This window comes from Panthera tigris, chromosome B4, assembly GCF_018350195.1.
Source record: "Panthera tigris isolate Pti1 chromosome B4, P.tigris_Pti1_mat1.1, whole genome shotgun sequence".
NCBI lineage: Eukaryota > Metazoa > Chordata > Mammalia > Carnivora > Felidae > Panthera > Panthera tigris.
The window spans coordinates 18,511,639-18,537,102 of record NC_056666.1 but is presented as its reverse complement, the minus strand read 5'-3'; the positions used below and the strand labels follow the sequence as shown (position 1 = coordinate 18,537,102).

General features: G+C 37.6%; 1 protein-coding gene across 4 annotated transcripts in view; it reads right to left on the bottom strand.

The window, feature by feature from the left end:
- Positions 1-25,464, bottom strand: part of PLXDC2 (plexin domain containing 2) — a 446,499-nt gene that overhangs the window by 271,176 nt on the left and 149,859 nt on the right. For all 4 annotated transcript variants that reach the window (XR_006219664.1, XM_015537188.2, XM_042991189.1 and 1 more), the window contains exon 2: positions 5,417-5,628. Coding sequence is in view for 3 of the 4 variants with exons in the window: in XM_015537188.2 (XP_015392674.1) it covers positions 5,417-5,628 (212 nt within the window). In the remaining variant the exon portion in view is untranslated. The remainder of the gene's footprint in view (positions 1-5,416; positions 5,629-25,464) is intronic.

Sequence of the window (25,464 nt, the reverse complement as noted above, 5' to 3'; positions counted from 1 at the left end):
TTCCTGAGGAACCAAATCTGACACCGACAGGGCATTTGGAAAATTTCAATTCACTCTTGAGTCAAATAAGTGTGCTTCTCCAGGATTAATCTTAGTACTTCCTTCACACAGCTTTTGATTCTACAACCACATACTGAAGCCTCTGCAAGTTCAGACCTCCTAAAATGGAAATGCCTCCTTAAAAAAAAAATCTACAACAGCTTTTCACATCCATAATAAATATAGTAGCATAGCTATTCAATCTCAGGTGGCACTTTTCTTTCTTTTGGAAAATGTCACAAATCTGCACTATCACATTCTTCACATGTATAAGTATTTATTATCTTCTCTGAGTTCACTGAGTGGAAAGCGGCCTGAGGAAAGAATGAGTGTGGCAGTATTCTGCAAATTTTCATTATTCTATTTCTGTGAAATGGGATGATGTGTCTTATTATTACCCTGTATTTATATTCATTATTGTGATTGCCAGGCCTCTGAAACGGAGACAGCTTACTTAGACTTGAGACACACAAGCAGTCAGATTTTCATTATCCCAGAATATTCTGATGTATTCTCTATGTTGCACAGATACCAGGAAGATTCTGCCCACATGGGGCATTACAGAATTTGCCTGTTTCTACGTAAAACAATCATCAAAGCAACCCCAAGAAAGATTAAGTACCTGCCAGCAACTTCTTTCCTTTCAAGTAGATTGCTTAGTTATGGACTGCAATAAAATATTAGAACACATATAATAGCCTTGTGTGCAGCAGTTAGCAATTGCTAACTTTTTAGAGAAACCTGTTATAAAATCGGTAAACGGAAGGTGCAGACACAATTTGACATGTGCTATCGATGAAGATCAGAAAGATTTTCCACATATGCATTTTGGAGAAAAACAGGTGGCCTCTGAGTTTTAGCCATATTCATCACACACATTTGCTGACCATTCTCAACTGTACCTTCCTCAGATAGGAGCTTTAATGTGAACAGATGATACAACTGCTGGGTATGCCTGCAACTTTGAACTTGGTACCAAAATGAGAAATCCGCAAGACATGCTGCTGGTAGGCGGCACAATTTAATCTGAGGCTTTGCAGAACATTTACATCTTCAAAACTAACAGCTAAATCCGCTTTGTGGTCTAACTGTCTGCAACTCAAAGGGTGGCCTGTGGTCCAGCCACACACACAACACCCGAGAGGCAGCGGACTGGCTCACAATTTCTGAGTCGGTTTGGATTGTGGAGTTATAGGATCCATAATTCCTATTTGTAACTATCCCCTTCTTTAAGTCATCCCAGTGCTTGTGAATCAAGGCAAGGAAAAAAAAAATCACCCTTGACAACCCTTTCCAGAAACATTTTCATTGTCCCAAGACAGGGAATGTGAAGCTCAAAATACCGCATGTAAATTAGTGATAAAAACTACATGTGTGGTTCAGGTACAGGGTATTAGAAAAGAATCTGTGTTGGATTTCTTTAAAGGTGAAGAACTATAGATTACCAGCACCATTACAAGGAGTCAGCTGACGAATCTGATCTTCAGGAAGATCAATAATTCTCACTGCTCAGGGCCTCCCCATTCCATAATGCCACTGATGCTTCAAGAGCTCTGTGCCAGCCAAGAGGAAAAACAGCCAGCAACAAGGTGAAGACTTATGTGCTGCTTGTCCATGCACCTGTCCCTGGGGTCATGGGATTCACTGAATGCTGCTCGAACAAAGTTGAATCATGAACGGAATTCAACCTTACCTGAAAGGCTTGGAAGCCTTATATTCCCAAAGTAATTACAAAAAGTAGCACACGAGCGACTGCTTTTAATACGTACCAATCGTAAGAAGGCATTGTTCTTACCTGGCCACGTGGTCATATGTCCACATGAACAGAGAAAGTACAAGAAGAAAGGTCTTTCATAAATCAACAGTCAGACCAACAGAGGCATTTGCCAACTGTTGAGTTCCTACTCACTCATCAGGAAATATAATCGGTTTCAAAACATCTTTATATCTTCATGGGGGGGATATTAAAAAAAAAAAAAGAAAGAAAATGATGACAACAACAAGAAATTTCTACTGGAAGAATTCTGTAATTGAGATACTAAGTTTTACAGTCCCTCTATTATCTGTTCTTGTGCAGAGCCAGAAAATATACTGTCACCAAGTTTAAAAAATAACAGCCTTTGTTTATTTCTGAATGAATCTGTGCCAGAATAGTAAGTATGCTATTGTCTTTTGTTTTTGTCTTTGGTGAAAGTGGGATATCAAGTCTAGACGACGGCAGAAGTGGGGGACATGTGCTCGAATGCCATTCTGGGTGGTTTAAGTCTCACAGGGATACAGATCATTTTAACAGCCACTGCTACAGTCAGGGCTCTGGGACAAAACCATTCAGATTCTTGACATCAACTTTGGAAGCATCTAAAGGGAAAAGCACACGTAGTCTTTCATGCTCATTGCTTGTATTAAGCGACATAAATCAAAATGTTTATTCCTAAGAAAGACCTTGTCATAATGCCCGGCACAGAGTAGCCACTCCACAACCATTTGGTTCCTTTCTTCCTTATTTCTGTTTAACTCAATCAGGCAAAAATATTTTCCCTAAAAGAGACACAACAATGTTCAAAAATGCCATTTCAAGGGCCAGAATAAATAAATTTTGCAGAGAAGTTTCAGATGTAGGCTTTTGTTTCCAGAACTAGAGGTAGTGTGCCAAGGAGTGACTTATGGGACTTGAGTCCCCAATAATCTCCATCATCCTCAGAACGGCATCAGAATAAATAAACCCTTAAAAAATAAAAGCGGTCATCTTGTTATGAAATCTAGCTTCAAGAGAAGTCCCTTTCCAGCCAGACTGAAACCCCCAAATTACTTTCACATCAATATTCGGGTGCTGCCATTGTCCAAAATCATTACATAATCAAAGTACCATTTACTTTTCCTCGTATTAGAGGAAGCGAAGTCAAGCAGAAACGATAAATCTGGGAAGTTGGGCAGGCCCAGGTTTAAATACCTTTATTCATTAATGGAAGAGCTTAGGAAAAATACCAAACCTAAATCTGAAATTGCCCACATGTAAAAGTCACTGAGATTACCCAGTGAACCTGGAGACACAAATCACACTAGGCTGATGTCAGGACCAGGCAAGATGATATCCATACTGTTTGTGCTTGGCAGAACTTAGCACCGAGTGATTATCCAGCATATACCTCTCTGCACCTGCACTATCCTGCCTCCTTTTTTTTTTTTTTTTTAACTGACTCAAAACCATTGACATTATGTGATCTCCCTGTTAAGGCAGAAAAGAGAAAAACTGGCTGAATAACAAAATCATGGGTATAGTAACAATCGGGACTATATTCTGAGGAGTGTCAATACATCCCTGAGCAAAGGGATTTTCGCTTTTACAAATGATTAAGAAGATTCAGCATCCTGCCTAGAGATCACAGAGTTCTAGGAATGCGTGTTCTCCTCTTTGAATCTCAGTAGGCTACCAGTTCTGGACAGAGAGTAAACACCTCTGCTTCTGTGCAACTCTCCTTTCTTTAGGTCGCACCCCAGCTAAAGAGTGCTCAGGGAAGAATTATGTTGCCCTCTGCGAGTTGCTATAACAACACTGTTGCCAAAATAGCAGGCACTCTGCAGGAGTCAGAATAGCCTCTTACAGATATTATATGACTTCTGCTCCTGGCACATCCTCTGTTGCCTATTGAGGGGCCTGGCTGGGGCAGTCAGGGACCACCAGAGTCACATGCTAGCCAAGGAGATGGAGAGGGGTTTTGAAAATTGCTGGCCTTCTCACATACACAGAATCCCAACGGCCTGTGCTTCAGATCTTCTGAAGATTCCTCTAGCTATGCAGGAACAACATGATGCCTTGATAACTATTTGGAGAACTATGTAGTGTCTGTTTCAGGAAGTGGAGTTCTTTTCCTAAATAATGAGTGTTTCAGGGCCGTAAAAAGAATGCTGTTTGGTTCCTAAAAAGTAGGAACTGGTCACCTAGGAGAAAATAGAACTACAACTACAGTTTGAGAGAGCATACACAAACAGACGATGGCCAGACCATGGATGACAACAGAACTCTTACCCCCAACCTCTGCAGAAACCAGTCCAGGGAAACAACCTCAGCAGCACTCAGCCCAGAATGATCAGGACTTGGTGAATAACTGACAGCTTTCCTATCTTTTGTCTCTAGGTCTAACTCAGTAAAACCCAAATACGGTCCCCAAATCGATCGCCCGAGATGCTCTGCTTCTAATTAACCCACCTCCAGCTTCTCCATGCCAACAACTTCCAATCAGAGCATACCTGAAGCCTCCTCTTTTTTTTAAAGGAGAAACTTTCCCACTCCCCTGCCTGCTTTTGAGTCTCTACCAAAGGGAAGTGATGGAAGCTGACTCTTGCTAGGGCAAACTGAATAAATAGCCTCCATTCTTGTTTGGGTGGATTTTGCTTATTTCCATAAGATTGACCTCTTTGTTTTTGTTCGATCTGGTGGACTAACAGGATCCTATTTTGTGATTTGCAATGTAAGGACAATAGAAACTTAAACAACGTAATACTACACTTGCGGCCTCTGGGCAACCCTACAGACTGCCTAACATGTACCCTCAGCAAACTTCCATACTCATCCAACCCAACTCCAACCACCCTCATTCCACTCCATAACTCCAACCATAACAAAGAATTGCTTACAGTCATCGAGTGACCGACGATTCCAGTTCGCCCAGAACTGTCTTGTTTTCAGCACTGAAAGTTCTACACTCCAGGAAACCCCTTAGTCCCGGGTAGAATGGGACAGCTGGTCCCTCTATGAGACTCTTCAAGCATGCCCTACTGTTCTAAGACTTAGCCATTGAAAAGGCAATTCACTCTGCCAGGAATCTCCTTTCTTACTCCAGGCAGGGTATCAACCTGGTGAGCTCCTCTCAACTTGCCAAGCCCCTGCCTAAATGCCCTCTCCCAGGCTAAGCCTCTTTGACAGTGGTGCATCCCCCAATCCTAAGCAGGTGATCTCTCCCTCCTCCATGCCATGCTATAGCCTGTATTTTTCTCGTACGTATCACATAGCCTAGAGATGATCTGGTTACACAGTGACTTCCTTGCAGGCAGGGGCTGTATCGTGTTCCTTTGTGTTTCCTCACGGTCATCACCACATCAAGCTAATATTTGTCTGTTTCTAGAGTAAATGAATACATCTGTGACTAAATAAATGGCTTAGCTATGATGTATTTACTTATTTAATGTCGTTACAATTATTTATTCCTGAATTAGTAAATATCAACTGATTATTTATGGATGAGTTAAACTGATCCTTACAAAAAGTCCCGAGGCTCTGGACTGAGCTGAAGGGCCAGTCTATACATACGTGGGAGTTGGGTGCCTTACAGGAAATACATGCATCAATCCATTTCAGTTGCCCAGATTAGTTACCTACCTCAATCTGGGTGGTGTTGTCCTGCCCATCATCCAGTAGCAGGTCTGTGAAGCCTCTGGGCTCTGGGGAGTCTTGGCCCATGCTCGCTCGGTTCGAGTCTACTGCCTTGAGGGAATCCAAGCTCCTTTTCCACCGGTGGCTGAATGCATGCGTGTCCACATCAACTTCCTGTTCTGTTTGTGGGAAGACCTGAGCAACTTGATATTGCCAATCTGTTTGAACAAGAAATACAATGATGAGTTGCCACTTGCTATGAGTCATATACATGCTCGCTAACAGAGCAGAAGAATAAGTCTGCTAGTCATGAAAATAGGAAACTAACTCATAACAGCGGGATCTGTTTAATTGTAATATTTTGAGTTGGTATGAACATCTCTGTGTAGAATGCAATTTTAAAACACGCCATAAGTCATGACAATGGTTAATGTGCAGATCCAGCAGAGTCCCTAAAACAGATGTGCAGCCCTAAAGCAATGCATTTTATTCTCTTCCCTCACCGCCCTCTGCACACACACGCTTCATAAACATTCTCTAGTTGTCCTGAGAAAATAAGCTACAATCCAAACAAAGGAATGAAACCTAGCGATTGTTAGCACACTTGAAAATAAAAATCAGACGTTATTAACTTGTGAGTTTATATTCCCTTCACACAAGTTTTGCTGGGCAGCAAGGAGACAACAATGTATTTGAATGTGTTAAATAATATATGGAATGATCTTTGTGTAAATGTGCTAACCTGCTTTGTTGCTCACAAGTCAGATTTGGTTCGTTGCCCACCTCACTTAATAAGCAACACCCACAGGAGGCATCACAAAGGCTCTTGTTCATTTGTGCTGATCTCACCTTGGACTCTTGTCAGGGTGGTGAAGGATGACAGTGATAGGCACTTAGAGAAATGGATGGGAAGGCAAAGAGACCAAATCACAAAGGTATTTTAAAGCCATCTGCAGGGACTGGCCTTGCTGACCCAGCTCATCCTGCTACTACAGGAGGGAAAATAAGATTTAATCATTACTCCTAGTCTTTCATTTCAGTGGGTCAGCAGGGGAAGGTATATCGCAAGTATGGGAAATTCGGTTTCTGACCAAGAAGAACAGGCTTCTTCTACACAACTATTACCCAAAGATATGAACTGACAGCCTTTATAACTGGCAGGATACAGGTTCAAAAAGGGCTAAGAGAGCAGTGATTTAATTATAGTTGTGATGTTGCCCTCAATATGAGAACATTCCAAGAAACCAAAATGTATTTTTTTTCCAATATCTGAAATTTATTGTCAAATTGGTTTCCATACAACACCCAGCGCTCATCCCAAAAGGTGCCCTCCTCAATACCCATCCCCCACTCTCCCCTCCCTCCCACCCCCCATCAACCCTCAGTTTGTTCTCAGTTTTCAAGAGTCTCTTATGCTTTGGCTCTCTCCCACTCTAACCTCCTTTTTTTAATTTTCCCTTCCCCTCCCCCATGGGTTTCTGTTAAGTTTCTCAGGATCCACATGAGAGTGAACACATATGGTATCTGTCTTTCTCTGTATGGCTTATTTCACTTAGCGTAACACTCTCCAGTTCCATCCACGTTGCTACAAAGGGCCATATTTCGTTCTTTCTCATTGCCATGTAGTACTCCATTGTGTATATAAACCACAATTTCTTTATCCATTCATCAGTTGATGGACATTTAGGCTCTTTCCATAATTTGGCTATTGTTGAGAGTGCTGCTATAAACATTGGGGTACAAGTGCCCCTATGCATCAGTACTCCTGTATCCCTTGGGTAAATTCCTAGCAGTGCTATTGCTGGGTCATAGGGTAGGTCTATTTTTAATTTTTTGAGGAACCTCCACACTGTTTTCCAGAGTGGCTGCACCAATTTGCATTCCTACCAACAGTGCAAGAGGGTTCCTGTTTCTCCACATCCTCTCCAGCATGTATAGTCTCCTGATTGGTTCATTTTAGCCACTCTGAATGGCGTGAGGTGATATCTGAGTGTGAAACCAAAATGTATTTAATGTGACTTATTACGCTACTGTATCAGCTACTTAGAACTCTAATAACTAAGTTAAGGCTACCACTACTGATCACACACAAATGGTCTAACACATTTCCCTTTCAACTCAGAAAGGTGCTAATAATTCTTCTAGACAGAAAGGATATTCTTTGGTTTCACCGTGAACTTAAAAGATCTCCCACTGCTTGATGCTTTGGCAGATACAGCCCAGAGAGAAATACCACCATATTACCACCATAGTGTTGGTAATTTAGACTTTTTCATGGGCCCATGCAATATGAGCTTAAAAGAACGGTGAAGACAGAAGTGGCCAAGACCTCCACATATAGGAACCCAAGAGCTAGAAAAATGTAGCACCATGCACAATTCACAGAACTGTTGTAAGGCTGAAAAATCTCAGGTACACAAAGGGCTGATCATGGGTCCCCCCCGCCCCCGCCCACCAACTCACAGTAAATGTTCAATCACTATGGCTAATGAGTATTGTCATCGTCACCATATAAAATGTTTCTTTTTTAACATTGTTGTCCCACTGGCCATTGAACTGTGCTCAATAAAAATGTTGATGACTGACTGACTGATGGATAAATGAGCTGTTAACAGTCTCTTTGGAACAAAAATGATTGGACCAGGCAGAATTAAGTAATGGAAGAAATACTGAACAAGGATTCAAAAGACCTGGGGTGGAATTCTTTGTTAGGTTTGCTGGATATGGGGTCCAGCATAATTTACAAAACTCCGTGCTTTGGTTGCCCTATATTTTAAATGGGAATGAAACTACCTTACCTGTAAAGGCAGACAGCTTTTCCTGACGATGTGTCAGGCTCTAAGACCTATGGTTCTAGGCAAAGCTACATAAAGCAATTTTATTTGCTGTATTTTATATATTCTGCCTCATTACCAAAAATATATGAGTCAGCATACAACAAAACTAAGCAATACAGTTTTATAACAACCAGCTAAGACCTGCTGGCCCAACACTTAGGTTAATTTTAGAGATGTGTGTTTGTCTTGCACTAAAGGTGGTGGCTATCTGAATACAAATAATCATATCAGAACAACTGAAAATCTATACAAGATTCTTGTTAGAATGTCAATCCAGATAAGAAATGTGGTAAATTCAATGCAGTTAATGGATTACATGCTCCTGGATATAAAAATGGCTTTTAAAACAATCACACAAAGGGAAGAGCTCCAAGCAGAGGTTTTTCCGTCCTCTAAAATGTAAATCGGGAAGTCTACCTAAAACTTCAAAGAATTAATCTTTATTAAAATCTTCAAGACAGAATTTCAAAACAACTCTTGGTTTCTTTCAAATGGGTGCTACTGTTTGATATTAATTGCTTGATATTAATGTTATCACTACCTTTCCAGAGATTGATAACACAAGACAAAAAAATGGTACTTCCCATGATGCCTGGAGGCCAGGAACATCACACTAGCCCCTGTGATCCTGGCACAGGGCAGTGAGAGACAAAATAACTAACATTGGAGGGCTGTCTGCATAGAAAGTCTATTTCTCAACTTCCTTGAGCCCCTCTCTCATTTTTCCCTACCTTCTTACCCTAGAGAACAAATGGAAAGGAACTTCAAAGCTTAGGGGTGATAAAACCCATATTCTCCACTGTTAAATTGACTAAAAGAAAAAGATCATTAGTTCTGTGACTTAACAGCCTTCCCAAGCAAGCCCATACCTAAGCCTGTAAAGGCCTCCAGGAAAAGAAATTGAAACCTAAGGACAACCAGTCTCACACAGCCAACTAGGCTTTTCTGAATCAGGTAAATGCTTAAGCCACTCAAATAGTTTTCTTGCTTTGTGTCTGCCTTTTTTCCCATAAAAGTCTTTCCCCTCTCCTGTCCTCAGAGTGCTCCCATTTCTGGCTCAGTGCTGCCAGACTAGAATTGATCTTTGCTCAGGTAAACTCTTGAAATTTTTAATATGCCTCAGTTTATCTTTTAACACTACATAAGTTGAAGTTTGGCATGTTTGATTAATATGTCAAATTCTTTTCATAGTGTTTTCATAGTTTCATAAGTAATGCTTTAGAAAGGTTACTGGGGAAGGTAAATTGAACAGACAGGGAGGCCTCCTGTATAAGACAAACATTATGCTGACTCTAGTACTCACAAAGTAAGTCCCTAGATAGCTGTGGGGTTGTGGTGGGGTTTCCGCCCCCCCCCCCCCCAATTGTTAGCGATGTTTTACCATTTTTATTCTCTTGCTTCATGGTCACGTTAACAGCTATTACAGCTGCGGAGTGGTTTGCCTCCATTATGGACACGCTCGCTCCTCCTAGAATTTGCTACCTTCAACTTTGCAAACCTATCACTCAATTACTTGCTAGCTCTCGTATTTACAAAGACTAAACAGGATCTAAGGAAGGCACTGAGGGGTTTTTTTAACAAGAAAATTTGTGAGCTTTAGGGCTTGGCTACTGTGAATTTTCTTTCGGTTGTTATTTTAGACCTAATTCTTTTTCTCTGGTGATGTTATGAATACTAAGAGGAAACATTCCTATATGCTCCTAATTCAGTCCTACATGGTTCATCAAGACTGGAGTATGAAATTGGCTTAGATTTTGATCCCATTTCAGAATTATTTTTTAGACAAGATAAAACAAGTCAAGAATGAATATTTTATAGAAATAAAGACCGAGAAAAATTGGCAAAACCACAGCATGGTCATCTACATTGTAAATTATTCCTGGGCACTTCATTTGCTTTCAAACTCATAAAAATATTTTAAATTATTCTTTAAATCATCACCAAAACGAATCATTCAGAAGCAAGATACAGGGATATATGTAATATAATTTTCCCCTTCCCAGCTGTAGTGAAAACAAAAGCAACAGGAGGGATCTTTGAGTAGTCTGGCTCAGCAGATTGTTTGCTTTCTGCCCACTGTATGTTAATTAAGCCACTGATGGAAAACTTTCAAAGATAATTTTCTCCAACATAACTTGCTATGATTGTTAATCACATGGCTCATGGAAATATTAAATATATCTAAAGACTCTCTTTTGGATATGAGAGAAAGCTTACAGACATATTTCTGTGTATGTGTATGTGTGTGTATATATGTATATATATATATAGACAATACATAAATTAATCAACACATTCTTGAGATATTTTATTCAATTAAAATAGCAGATAAACTATCACTGAAGAAGCAACTTCATTACATTCCAAATTAACGTTACTATGAAAGCCAATAATGTCTAGTTAATCCGAGAGTAAAAACAAGAAACTCATGTGTATCCTCCTATCATTCTTTGCAAACCATGTAAGTCCCTTTTGTGCCATCATATACTGTGAAATAATTTAAAATAAAATAAAAACAAAAGGTAAGAAAACTGTGCTGAGCTGGATATGTTTATAGTTAGGTCTCATCTGAATGATTTTATTAAAATAGTTTACATTTAGCCAATAGTTATACTTTGAAAACATCCTTAACCGTATGTTGTATGTCTTGCATACAGATCATATACACAATACATGTCAAACGACCAAGAAGTAACTACATAAATTGACATGCATCTTATGTAATCGAGGTCTGCCTGTGCCTTTTGATAAGCATTTTGATCTACGCTTTACAAGTGAACCCCTGTGAATCCTCTGCAGAAACATGAAGACTGTTCACTGCAAACAGATTTGATGACTAGATTCATGTGAAAATAGATAAAATTATCTGGCTGAGGTAGACCCCTTTATATGGCTTTGCATCTCATTTATTGTGGAAGTAAAGAGGAAATGCTACATAAATGGTTATATCCCTGGTTATGTCCACTAATGAACCCGTGACATAGTGGATTTGAGGTTTTGACTGACAGCGTTACAGAATAAGACAGCTACAGAAGTGAAAGTGAGAAGTGAAAGCGTTCACAACGTTGCAAGATATGTTGAGAGACATTAAAGCATTTGAGTAGCCCCTAGACATCAGAGTCTTTTTAAGCCCCCCACATATTATTTGAGCCCCCTTGGATGAGAACCACTGCTCCATGCTCTAGTCCCAACATACATGCCTTAGGGTATGTACTCATCACCTCTTGCCTCCAATCTGGTCTTACTGTCTTCAAACTCTTTCTTCTCCAATCTTCTCTATCTGCTACCAGAGGTGCCTTTCAAAGTTACTCACTTCTCTCTTTGGCTTAAAACCGCTAATGACTCATTACCACCCACAAAACTATAAACACTCCATGCTTTTGTTCCAATCACCCTCCCCTCTATTTGCACTCCGCCCCCATCAGGCCCTAGGCTAGGACCATGTAGAATTTTTCAAACATCTCTTTACTTGCAAGAAGTATAGTTACCTTTGCATGGAAGAAAACCCCTTTTCATCCCAGACTTTGGGCAATCTCACAATTCCTTGAAGATCTACCTCAAATATTCTCTTGTTAAATGAAGCTTCCCTTGGGGCACCTGTGTGGGTCAGTTGGTTAAGCATCTGACTCTTGATCTCGGCTCAGATCATGATCTCACCGTTGTGAGACTGAGCCCTACATCGGGCTCTGTGCTGAGTGTGGAGACTGCTTGGGATTCTCTCTATCCTTCTCTCTCTCTCCCCTTACCCAGCTTATGTGTGCATGTGCACACTCTAAATAGATAGAGAGATAGATAGAGAGATAGAGAGATAGTTAGATAGATAAAAATGAAGCTTCCCTTGACTCCCCCAGGCAGAGTCTTTTTACCTGACTCTTCAAACACACTTTTGCCTATCCCACTTGAATGTATAATTGCATAGTTGTTCAGAAAAGAGTTAACACAGCAAGCCTGGGACAGCTATCCTTAGAAAATGCTGTTTGCAAGGCTGGCTGTTGGCTGGTGTCCGGAAACTTAGATTTAGGGAGGGTTCCTGCTATTCTCTAACAGATAAGAGTGGCTCACCGTAGCTAAACTGTTTGGGCAAATAATATGGTTTATGATGAACACCTGCCTTCCTTCTGGAAGTCTGGAATCTTGGTACATGCTAGACAGAAGGTGGATATTTGAACAGCTCCCAGTAAAAACACTGGGCGCTGAGTTTCTAATGAACTTCTTGGTTGATGATATTTTACAGGTGTCATCACGGCTTGTTGCTTGAAAAATTAATTGTGTCCTATGTGTTCCTGCTGGGGAGGGCTCTTGGAAAGTTGCCCCGGGTTCCCCAGACATTGCCCCAAGTGCCTTTTCCCTTTGTGGATTTCGGTTTGTATCTTTTTGCTGTAATAAATCACAGCCATAAATACAAATATGCTGGGACTTATGAGTTCTCCTAGCATATGGCCAAAGCTGGGGTGGCCTAAGAGACTCCCAACACTGAGATGTTTCAGATCAGAGACTCTATCTTATTTTCACTTTTTTTGTCCTATCATCATAAGCACTGGCACTGACATATAACAAGTATCCAAAATCTTCTGAATAACAAATGAATGAATAAGTAAATGAAGGATTGACCAAGTTGCTACTCATCTGAGACAATGACTTAAAAGATTTTATGTGTAATCTCTTAGCTAACTTAAGATTTTAACCACCTTTCTGAGTAGCCAGAGCGAAGGGTGGAAGAAGGAGAAAACCCTGGGAAAACAAATCCAAACAGACAAACTTCATTTATGTGATATGAGTTGGACTCAGAAATAGCTCACTGGTCAGTTAGGTGATGTTCGGCAACACTAGGGTTGCAGTTTATCATCTTGGTTCTTTACGGTTAATGAACTCAGTAAGAAATACAACACCTGTCTTTGAAAAATGCAGTCATGGCCCAGTGAGACTGAAAAATTATGAATTAGATGAAACAAGGACAATTTTAAGTTAAAAGAGGAAAACAGGTTGAGAATGACTCTAGAAGTTTGAGGCATTAATAGTTTTCTAATTTTATTATTAAGTAAAATAATCAAAAATTTTAATTTTATACATAAAAAGGGTATCCTATGGAAACCATTCTCAGTTTTATGAACAATCACCAGTAATATTTAGGACAAGTTTAAGGTAAGGCTACATATTTACTAAAGGGTTAAAAATAAGTACAAAGAATAAAACTTTGTTAGCAGTTACAAAAGGGTGTTTATGCATGGCTTCTAATAATGAATTAATAGTAATAGGAGTAATATTGATAATAATAACTAACTTTCATTTAGGATTAGTTGAGTACTATGTACTGTTCTACACGTCTGCATACATTAATGTATTTGGCACATACCGTTATTGTAAACTGTGTTACATAAGAGAAAATTGACGCATATGAGGTGGTAAGTGATAGACTAGGAAAGTAAACAGAACTGAATCCCGAGACTTGGTCTTAACAATGATCTAATCTGCCCCTGATTAATCTTTTGGGGGCTCAATTTAGCAATCTGTCACGAACCCTGATGACATGACACAAAGAAACAATCTAAAAGGGGGAACAAAATGAATGAGACAAAATATGCTGTTTTAAAAAGCAAAAATCCATAAAAAATTTAGCACCTGAAAGCAAAAAAGGAATATGGTATCCCATCAGGTTGACTGCAAAAGGGAGGAAATGAACCAATGTTAAAGAAAAAAAAGGAGCAGGAAGTAATAGCACACTAATATTAATTATATTTTCATTATATCTTGAAAGGTTGGGACGTACTTGAAAATGAATCATTGATTTTTTTTTTTTTTTTTTTTTGGTTATTTGAGGATTTTCTATTAACTGCCTAGGAGAAATTGAAAAGAAAAACTGAATTCCTTCAAGTAGACTTCACACGTGTTTTACCGGGTTGCTAACCTCCTATTTTGTAATAAAAAAGATGATTATCAAAGAACTTGGGTCTTCCACTGATGTTTCAGATAAATCTATCAGATTTAGAAAATAAACTCATTTCCACAAGAACCACAATCATTTATAAATAATCTATAAACAGAGTAAATAGCATTTAATTAAATCTGAGAATCTATCTTTTAATGAAGTCCCTGAGATCTTCTGTAGAAAACACAACATCATGAACCCAGAAACCACATGGAAATTTTAGGTATGTGACCTGTGACCTCCTACTATCTGTGAAATGAAAGGGGGCAGTTTTATAGCCTTTCTGGTCCTTCCCAGCTATAAAGATCTGGTCATCTGAAAAAAAAATTAATAAAATAAAATAAATAATAATAATTTAAAAAACCCTATCATCTACTGGCTGGCTAAGTATCTTGTTAACATGTTTTAGTCTATTTGCCATCATATATTAAATAGTCTGCATTTGTTTTCCAATTTACTACTTAAGTTGTGAAAATTCATGTATTACGAGACTTTAGAGTCTCTATAGCACAGTAAAAAAGTAAAACTATTTGGTAAAAATACCTTAACACTTCCGTTTATCATCAGCCGTCCTAAACTACCCTTGCTGCCTATATTCAGAATGGCTGGTTTTAAAATCAGGGCTCTGCGCTAAAAAGCTAAGCCTCAATGCATGAAAAGTGTAACTCTATCAGCCAAGGGAGATGGGAAATTCTGTAAACAAGGACTAGTCATGGCCAATAGCTTCTCTTAAAAAAAAAAAAAAAAAAAAAAAAAATTGAGTCTTTTGAGCCAGACCAGGCCAGATGGAATCGATTGGGATAATGGTGCCCAGTGTCAAACATTACATCCAAATGCCTAGGGCCCAAATCACTGAGGGTCTTCGATTAAATTATGGCTGCCAGATGTCTGATACACTTAATCTCACTGCATACAGTCATCCGACCATATTCAGTTTGTGGGGTCAGAATCCATAACGGCCCAATGTTGAGCCCAGAACACAGGCTGACTTAGCCAATGATGACAGATGACAGGCAATGTATGCATTTCTATCATACGGTCTTTTAAGTTTCATCTGATTTATATCAAATCACACCATTTTCAACATGGTCCCAAATTTCTATAGGTTAAATGCTCTCTAGAGGTTTGTGTGGACTTGGGTAAGTGGTCAATAACGCAATTGTTATAAAGATAACAAAATTATCTTTATTGTTTATTTTTTTTTAAAGTTGTAGCCCAAAGGTTATAAATATAAAGTTACTGTGGGCCTGCATTTTTATTAAAAGATGACTTTAGGGCGCGTGGGTGGCTCAGTCGGTTAAGTGTCTGACTTCGGCTCAGGTCATGATCTCACAGTTTTTGAGTTCGGGCCCGCGTTGGGCTCTGTACTGACAGCTCAGAGCCTGGAGCCTGCTTCGGATTCTGTGTCTCCCTCTCTCTCTGCTCCTCCCCTGCTTGCACTCTGTGTGTGTGTGTGTGTGTGTGTGTGTGTGTGTGTGTGTGTGTGTCTCACTCAAAAATAAATAAAAATTAAAAAAAAAGATGACTTTAGTTAGTGTAAGGCATTCCATATTCTTAGACTCAAACCCAGCAGTATTTTTCTGAAATTTGAATGATTATAAAGTTTAACCAGGACAAACTAACAACTTGCCCCCAAAATAATGAGAAATGCTTTCAATTTAATCCAACAAGTAAGGAATAAACACCAGATCTGGGTTCAGCCCTAAGGTGTGGTTTGTTCCCATTAGGACTAACCACATACTAGTTGTTAAGTGTTGAATACCATTCCTAGATAAAAAGTGAAACATACAACCACAAAATCTATATTTTGGGGCTCCCTGTTTTGTGCGAGGGTTGAAAATATGGGGTAAACAAAATACAGATTTAATATATTCAACTTTGAGACTCAGTTATTACACAAAACACAAACACGATAGACAGCCACTTAATGTCAGACAGAAAAAGAAAAGTCTTCTTTCAGTTTTATATAAATTTAAAAGGCCAGCAGAACAAAACATCAATAGCACATATCGAGGTTAATACTATGTGCACATCTATTCAATGTTTTGATCTATAAAATGGCAATCATGTATGGTTTATCTGAATATATACAAATAAATCTAACCTAATAATTTTTTAAAAGATTAGTCCTCAAAAAAATAAAAATGTCATAAATAGATAACTCACAGCAAAGGAAATGTAAACACTAATAAATGCTCAAGTACTTAACATCATAAAAACAGAAATTCTGGGCGCCTGGGTTGCTCATCTAACTCTTGATTTTGGCTCAGGTCACGATCCCAGCGCCCTAGAATTAGGCCCTGTGTATGGCTCCATGCTAAGCATAGACCCTGCTTAAGAATCTCTCTCTCTTCTCTCTCCCTCATTCACACTCTCTCTCACTCTCTAAAGAAATAAATAAGAAAAAATAAATAATAAAAATAATAAAAAGAGAAATTCAACACAATTCTTTAATATACTACATTCACAAAGATTTATTGTAAATTGTACTTGTCAGTATTCCATAGAGAATTTTTCTGAAGTATTGTACTCTATTATTGGGAGATTCTAATTTTAATCAAAATTTCATATTGGCAAATTTATAATCTGTAGCAAAAGTTTTCTAGGATTTAATACTCTGGAAATATTTGAAATGCACGAAAGGATTTATGAGTAAGTATAAAAAACTATATGTAGTATGATTTGAACTAGGTAAAAAAAAGAAAAATATATATATATATACAAATACACAAAAGGAAAAAATGAGAAAGAAATACATTATAATATTACCAGTACTTTTTTCTGTGCTATACAGGACAGAAGCAGCAAGTTTTTTTAAATTTGTCCTTTTACTTCTATAGGGAGGGAGACAAAACCTAAATCTCTGCTTTCTGAAGGTCAAATCCAAATATGCTGACTTGGTGAAGTCTTTCATCACTACCAATATATAAGTTTCCCAGGGAGAGTTATTTTAAAATGCTCTCATAGAGCTTTACCCAAACCTATTGCCGTGTTCTTCTCGTTGTCATTATTGATTAAATGCCATTTCTCTACAAACAACCATGAGCTTGTCAAGGAAAGGTGTCATGCCTTTCTTCATCCTTGTGTTCCTTTCTGTTACTGTTCACTAAAACGGCCCAGGGTCATGGCATAGTTGGAGTGGTGACCCGGCGTTTTCCATCATGGCGGCTCTTACTTAAGACAATTTCATTTCTCTGGGTAAATTTTTATCCTTGAATACTTAGCTATGTTGGGGTATTTCTTGAGAAAACTTAAAGCATCCCTGCCAAACTCTGTGCAATTTCCTATACTTTCCTAACCTCTTTTTCTATATATGAACTTCATCAAATAAAACATCAGTGTTACAACACTATAACGCCAAAATCCTTTAAAATTTTCAGATAGATTAATACAGTAAGAGAAAAGAATCTTCCCATTATTCTGTTTCTCACATTGGATTCATATATTTAATGAAATATACCTTTATACTACCTTAGGGCCATAAAGCAGTGGGCAAAACTACTTAGCTTTGAAATCTCCAAACAACTTTACAAAAAAGTTCTCTCAAAAAAAGTCACAGGAAAAAGATTTATGCTTCTGAATAGCAAAGGCTTTGTGAAGTAAGGATTCATAAATATTAGTTACAGCAGAAAGTATATAATTCTTTAAACAAAACTGACACTGTTATTTATACTTAAATATGAAATGTTTTATACACAAAGATGTATATCCTTCATGAAGTACTTTTTGAGTATTTACTAGCCAATGACTTGCATAATTCTTCCACTTATCCAGGCCCCCCTTACGATGAACTCAAACTAGTATTGGAGGTGAACTATCTTGAGATAGAAAAAAATGTATTTCTCTATATAAACCTATGGTTTTTACTTAAAAAAAAATCATATTCCAAAGACCCTCTGTCACAAAAATGGGAAACTACATCAAAAGCTGAGAACATGATGGGAAATTGAAAGTTCGACCATTAGTATAAATTTAGTTAAGATATTTTGGTCTTTCACACACTGTATCATACTTTCAACATGATATTTTGCTCACTGATTTTGACAAGATTTTTTTTCACTTGTTTTGAAAAAGAGAAATACTTAAATTTGAATCGAAACTACCATTCATTCAAGCAACCATTTTAAAAGAAAGTTCTCAAGAATTTCTAAAATGTTATGAATGTCTGGATTTTGTCATTACTTTCCTAAATAACGTTCCCTAATTAAATTGCATGATTGCATATATTTATGCTGATTACAAAATTTAACTAACATTGTAAATAAACCACAATCAACAAAATTACATTAAAAAGAAAAGTAAGACAGTGAAAACTGTACTAAAATTAGATTTAAATTTCTGTGATAGATTCCTAAAATATACAAACCACAGTTGAGGATTTAAGCTACCAAAGTGAGACAGAATCCGAAGCAACCCTTCAGTCGCTTAGAGATTAATTAGTAGCAACTGCGACTTTTAGAATGCAATTGTTCATTCTCTCGTTTCCTTGAATTTATCTTTTAGTAACTGATTTTTTTACCCGTACAGACAAATTGCAAAAGTCTCTGCTTTAAGTACTTACTGTAATATACATTCATGTAAAACCTCCCTTCTACGGGTGTGCCGGCTTTAGTACACAACCAAAAAAAAATCTGAATTGCATAACATAATTAAAAACCTAAAACTTCCACTATTGGGCAAATGCTACTCACTGGGGTATTGTGAAAAATTACGTTGTGCGTATTCACTAGTGCTCACAACAATACTAAGATAAGCATTCTTTCCTTTATTTACACATATGCAATGTCTGAAAACATGGATTTACGAAAACTTGTTCCGGTTCAGAAAAAGTAATCCATAAATGATAGAAGTTATACAATTTCCTTATAGTAAGCGTCCCCCATTTTATAACAATAAAATCATTGTTCCTAAAAAAGAGTGAATAACTTGAACGACTTTAAAATATTATTAAAGTAAAATATTACCTTTCATCTAATATGAAATTTTAAATCATTAAACAGAAAATAGGAAAAAAAATTAAATATCTACCCTTCTGTTCTAGGTGCAAGAGGCAGAGTTACTGCCTTAGTGAATATCCCTCCTGGATATTTCTCTGCAGGTCTCCTTGTGTCTTTGTACCAGAAAGTGTGTTTGTGTGTGTATGTGTGTGTCTACCTGTGTATAGCTTATTTACTTCAGCACTACAGAATAAATATTTTCCCATGTTCTTGACTGTATACTAAATTTAATTAAAAATTAATGCCTACCATAAGCAAATCCTCAATTGTTGAACTTTCACGTTGATACTAAAGGCTACATCATCCTCATTTCTTTTCTCAGGAACAATTTTTGAAAGAGGGATTTGGACTCCCTGGCACTCAGATTGTTACCAGTTTACACACGCACCAGCAGGACATGAAGACGGGTATCCCATGTTTTCTCAATAACTTAACGATATCTCCCCTACCCCCCAATTCTTTTTTTACTTAGTAGATTTAAAAAAATGGAATCTCCTTTTAATTTTGATTGCTAATGAGTCAATATTCTTTCCTGTGTTTCTAGTCTTGATTATCTTATTCGAATCTTTTCTGTGGGATATGGAACTTTTTTTAACTTAAAGAATTGTTTAGAAAAAAAATCTATACACAATTTTCAGGAACTCATTTATCATATAAATCTGTCAGAAACAACTTTGTTGAAATTGACACAACTTTCCCTGAGATATGAGAGCAGTACGTTGCTCAGTTGCTTTTGTACAGTTTAAAACTCAACAAACATGGTTTCCTGTATCTTTATGTTTAGCATTTGTCTTTGGGAAACATACTCCATAAATGAGGAGGGGGGGTAGCTTCCAAACCAAGAACAAAAGCAATAAACTTATTCATCATTAGTAAAGGCCATGAGGAGAGAAAGGGTGATTATTTGATGATGGGAATCTAAATTTTAAACAAGATAGAGCTGGGGGAAAGGAATAAGATATAAGATGAAAGTTACAATTCTAGTTCTTCCCCTTATTTTCTGTTAACAAAAAAATCAAGACAAATAAAAATAATATAACATCAAATCCCAGAGAATCAACCTACAATAGAATAAAGAAGGAGGCCCATGTACCTTAATATTTAAACATTTCAATCAAATTGAAGCCAAACATGTCTTTATGGCACCCTGGACACCAAAAGGAAGGAAGGGGCTATGGTACTAAGGGTATGAAGTTGGCATAAAAATATGTTTTGGCGAACACATCACTCTGAAAAGCCAGACAAGCCTTCTGACAAACTGGCAGAGGTAAAAAGAAAGCAAAGAGGTCTTAATCAGAGGTATTTAGGAGAATGGCCGCAACGTTGTATAAAAATTAGTTGGGGAGTTGGTTAAAGTGGAGAGAATCCCTTTGCAGATAAAGTGACACGTGGTTATTTATTCTGTGAAGGTGTGATCTGCTGTGATTTACCACATGTCTCCATCTAGGACCGTTTTCTATGCTCTTTGGGCAAAAAGGTCTTAACCTTCCACTCATTATTGAAACCATCATAATGGCTTTACTCCTTTCATAATTCAATTACTATAAACCCAAGAATGGTAGTACTTGAAAAGAGAAAATTGAGAGATATCTATGAACTATATATATATATATATATATATATAGAGAGAGAGAGAGAGAGAGAGAGAGAGAGGGAGAGTTATAAATATATAATTTTATATATCTATGAGCTATAAGATATATAATTTTTTTCACCTTCAACCACTTCCCACTTCAAAAATTGGTGATAACTACCCATGAGCACTTCTAACATTTACATACAGAAATCACAATTTGACTTGAACTCCAGTCCCACTCAAACTGAAGACTCCTGCATGTTTACAAGAATAAATTAACAAGCATTAACATGTTTTTATTCTACACACAAAATTTTCTTTCACATTTCCCAGAGGAAGAGCAAAATGCTCTGAGGCGAACTTTCGAGTCTATTACTTCTAAAGAATGACATGTGAATAAAGAGAAGAAAACAGATCAGCTTGTTCTCGTTTTAACTTTACATAATGTCTCACATCTCATGACATGCTGTTCTAGAGTGAAGTGTTTTCACCTGCCTCTTGCTATGAATTACTTGGCTAGGTAACAAACAGGCAGTCCGGGATTATTTTTTTAAAGCCATCAATATCCTTCCATGCTGTTTAGAATGCCAAGAGAATGCTTTCTTCCTTTCTCACTTATCAATCAAATACTTCATGAAGCTTAATTAAAATTAAGTCAAAAATATTCTCTGTGTTTGTATAAACCTTAAATTTGTTAACCTGTTATTGGATTTTCAAAAATACCTGTTTAAAAAACTGATTTAATTTTCTATTTATATGTAAATTTCTGTTTCTAAGCTTAAATTCAGGTCCACACCGAGAATGCTAATCCTAAGTCTACCATATTTAAACTCATTGTGGGTACAATTAGAAAGATCTAGCACCAGTCTGCAATACATTTACCAGTATCAGACATTTAAAACATTCCAAAGCATTCTACAAAATGCCTATCTAGGTTCTTGTTTGAGGAAAAAATAAAAGTGCTTTCTCTTCAATTCATTGTAAAGGCTTTTATGCATTCATTTATTCAAAATCAGATCATGTGTCCTTCTAGCTTCAAACTTTCCAAAGGCTTTCCAGTGGTATATAGAAACAGCAGCCAGAATAAAGGCCCAGGCAAGAATGAGCACCCTACTGGAAAATTGGAAGGGGGACCAGTGTGTCTGGAGTAGAGGCAGCCTAGGCAGGGTAGACGGAGAGAAGGCTGAGGTATAAGCCTTGCAGAGTGTAAGGAAGTTGGATTTTAGTCTGAGAGAGTTGGAAAGGCATTGGAAAGGCTTAACCAGGGGAGAGCATGATCTAACACATGTTTTTAAAAGATCACCTCCACTATGCTCTTAAGAATGGTTTCTAGGAGTCTAAGATACATTTTCATACCCTTTGGCTAAACTGATAACAGTAAAAAAAAAAAAAAGTGGATGTTTTTATTCTGAAGATGTTCAGTTATCATATAGAAAGACTAATGGTGTTCATTCAGTAAGGGGTTGACCAATTCCTATGAGCTCTTAGCAAAAAGAGTGGACTGTGAGAAGAAAAATTAGTAATTAGGCTGACAGATGACTAACAATTTACCTGTCCAGAGTCATCAATTTCCCATTTCATGTATTTAGTGAGACACATGAAATATTTGACTGTGAATTTTCCACATGTAACATCATCAATATACATGAAAATAGGAAAACAAACAATTTCTACTATAATTCACTTCAATAATCTCCACTACAGTAGAATAGTTGACTTTTGAAGAAAAAGTTTGAACTGGGTTTAAACCGAATGGGTCCACTTAGATGTAGACTTTTTGCAGTATAGTGCTATACATGTATTTTCCTTATGATTTTAACTTTTTATTCTCACTTTTTATGCTTACTTTATCGTAAGAATACAGTATATAATACACATTACATACAATATATGTGTTAATCAAGTGTTTGTTATCAACAAGGCTTCTGGTCAACAAGAAGATATCGGTAGTTAAGTTTCGGGGGAGTAAAAAGCAATTCGGGGATTTTTGGCTATAAAAGCAGTGTCGATGCCCCTAACTTCTGCATTGTTCAAGGATCGACTGTACACTTAAATTCCACACGTGAAAGTGTGGCATGAGGAGAAGAAAGTAACTCAATTTATTCTGCCCTCAACTCTTTTTGTTTAGTATTCCAGTAGGTAGAGAGAAACACAGTTTTGGGTTAAGTTAAAATCAAAGACAAGAAGTTTAGAGTGTCTTACTGTCCATATGCAGAAACTTCATAGGAAATTTACATTTCTACCAGAAGTCTAACCAAAGATTGTTTTCAATGTATTCACTGCCCTAATAACTAGGAATGCAAATAGTTATAAAGTTAGTTTCCTGGACAGATAATAGATCTTCTAGAAGATGCTCACCAAATCCTTGTGGAATGAATGAATAAACAACACCATCTCAGAAGAAAAAAAAGGCAGATGTATTTCTTTTTATAAGAATAAATATGAATGGGAGACATTTACAGATAGCTGTTGTAAAAGCAAAAGGCTTTAAGTTGAACTTTAATAAATTTCTGTATTTTTCCTAACATTAACAGCAAACATCCACTCAGACTAGCTTCTCAAACTTCAGAACGCAACAGAATCACGGAATGCTCCTGAAGAGTCCTCACGTCGCATCCCTTCACAAAGATCCTGGGGGATTCTGAGGCAGGTAGATCAGAGAACCATACTCAGAGAAACACTGCTGTCAGTAAAACCCTGCGAAATTCTATTTCTTCTGTGTCTCTGGACTGAAAGGTCACATGTTCATACTTTTGGGCCACCTTCCAAAGTTATGTGTGAAACATGAAGGAAAACATAAAGTAGTCCGTGGATATTGGTTCTGATTCTACTCTGAAATGGAAAATATTTGTTCAAATATTTGGAACCTTGTTTTAATTCCTTATCTGCCTGCATAACTTTGACAAGTGCTTTCTACTACCTACTTTATTTTTCACAATAGCCCTGGACTTACGGAAGGCACTATTACTGTTCCAGTTTTATGAGTGAAGAAATCCAATCACAAGTGGGCACAGTGCATGGTCTAAAATTCTACTGCCAGTCATTAGTTGGCTGACACCTGGGCCTGGGTCTTCAGAGGTCAGGTTAATTTTCTGTTCCCGCACTGAGGCTAACTGGACCATTCAGGGTCATTATCCTAGTACCTGTCAGGCCAATATTCATGCCTTTCATAAGTATCCCCACCTCGATACCAGACCTTTCACTGTGGTGTCCATATGCCTCACAACCAGCAACGGTGAGCCTTGAGATACGGGTACATAATGGGAATTAGGGATAATGGGAACCTGAATTATTTTTGGAATTTGAATTATACTCACCCGAATCTCAAAGCAGTACCTTCTATTCTTTCTTGCTTTGTCAATCCACAAGAAGACACAGTTTTATGGCAAATTGCTAGGCACACACAACAGTGACAAATTTGTACTGATTTTTTACCCTATAATTGACGATTGTCTTTTCTATTGTGAATATTGGAATTACTCATTGGAGTGATGGGCAAACAAGGTACTCAGGAAAATCTATAACTGCTTCTCAAACAGGCACAAAATTCACCAGGGGGAGGTTAAAATGCAGATCCTGATTCTATGTCCATGATGGAGCCTGGGATTCTGTCGTTGGTCTGTGGACCGTATTTTGAACAACGAGGCTCTGGAGAACTAGGTTAAACCTTGAACTCTGGAAAATAATAGGAATCACAGGAGAAGCCGTGTAGAAATGGGAGGCAGAAAGAAACAGAGCTGCATAAATATTTTAATCCACTGGGTTTTAGCTGTCCTTGGAACTGCCTAAAATCATTGCCTAAAAGGGTCGCTTTTACATTAAAAAGGCTTAATGTCTGCCCTGCCTTCAGTACACTGTGCTAGTCCAGGAGCCAATTTCTCCACCCAGTTTTGACCTTCAAAAAAGTCAAGCGGCCGTCTGTCCTCCAAAACAACACAAACAAGAATGAAGAACATTAGAAAGCCACACATACCAGTGCAACTGCGTATTTATGCAGTTGAAGAAAACTTCTTCCCTCTCTTTTTGTTGTTTACAAGATAAATAGTGTGTCCTCTTTCCTGGTTTGGCTAGATTCATTTAGAAAAAGGAATGGAACTCAGCAATTACCCACTGCAGGCCTGATTGCTATAGAATCTACTACTGATACTCATATCAAGTGATTTACTAAGTGAAGAGTGAAGATTTGAAATTTTCTTATTATTCATTAAGTGGGAGATTAAGTGGAAGAGATAGGTTACATAGAAGAGAATTTATATCATTAAATGTAATATAAATAATTCTAGATTTAAAAATATGCTAAAGCACATACAAGTGGAATAAAAAAGCATGCTCTGGTAGGAAGTTTTTCTAATAATACCCTGAAATTTTAGCAGATTCATTATTCAGAGAGATAAATTGATTTCTAGGTCTCCTGTTCTTTGTTCCATAGCATGGATATTAAGAATACTGTATAATGATTCAATCTCCCCTCTGCAATATAAATGACGTCCATGTAGAATGAAGTTTACTTAGTTTATTTCCTTACAATCCTCTGTCTTGCTTCTACCAATATTAACAGAGAAGATAAAATTTTTTTAAGTACTGATTTATTTTGGGCGAGTGCAAGCAGGGGAGGGGCAGAGAGAGGAGGACACAGGACTCAAAGCGGGCTCTGCACTGACAGGCTGACAACAGCAAGCCTGATGTGAGGCTCAAACTCGGGAACCATGAGATCATGG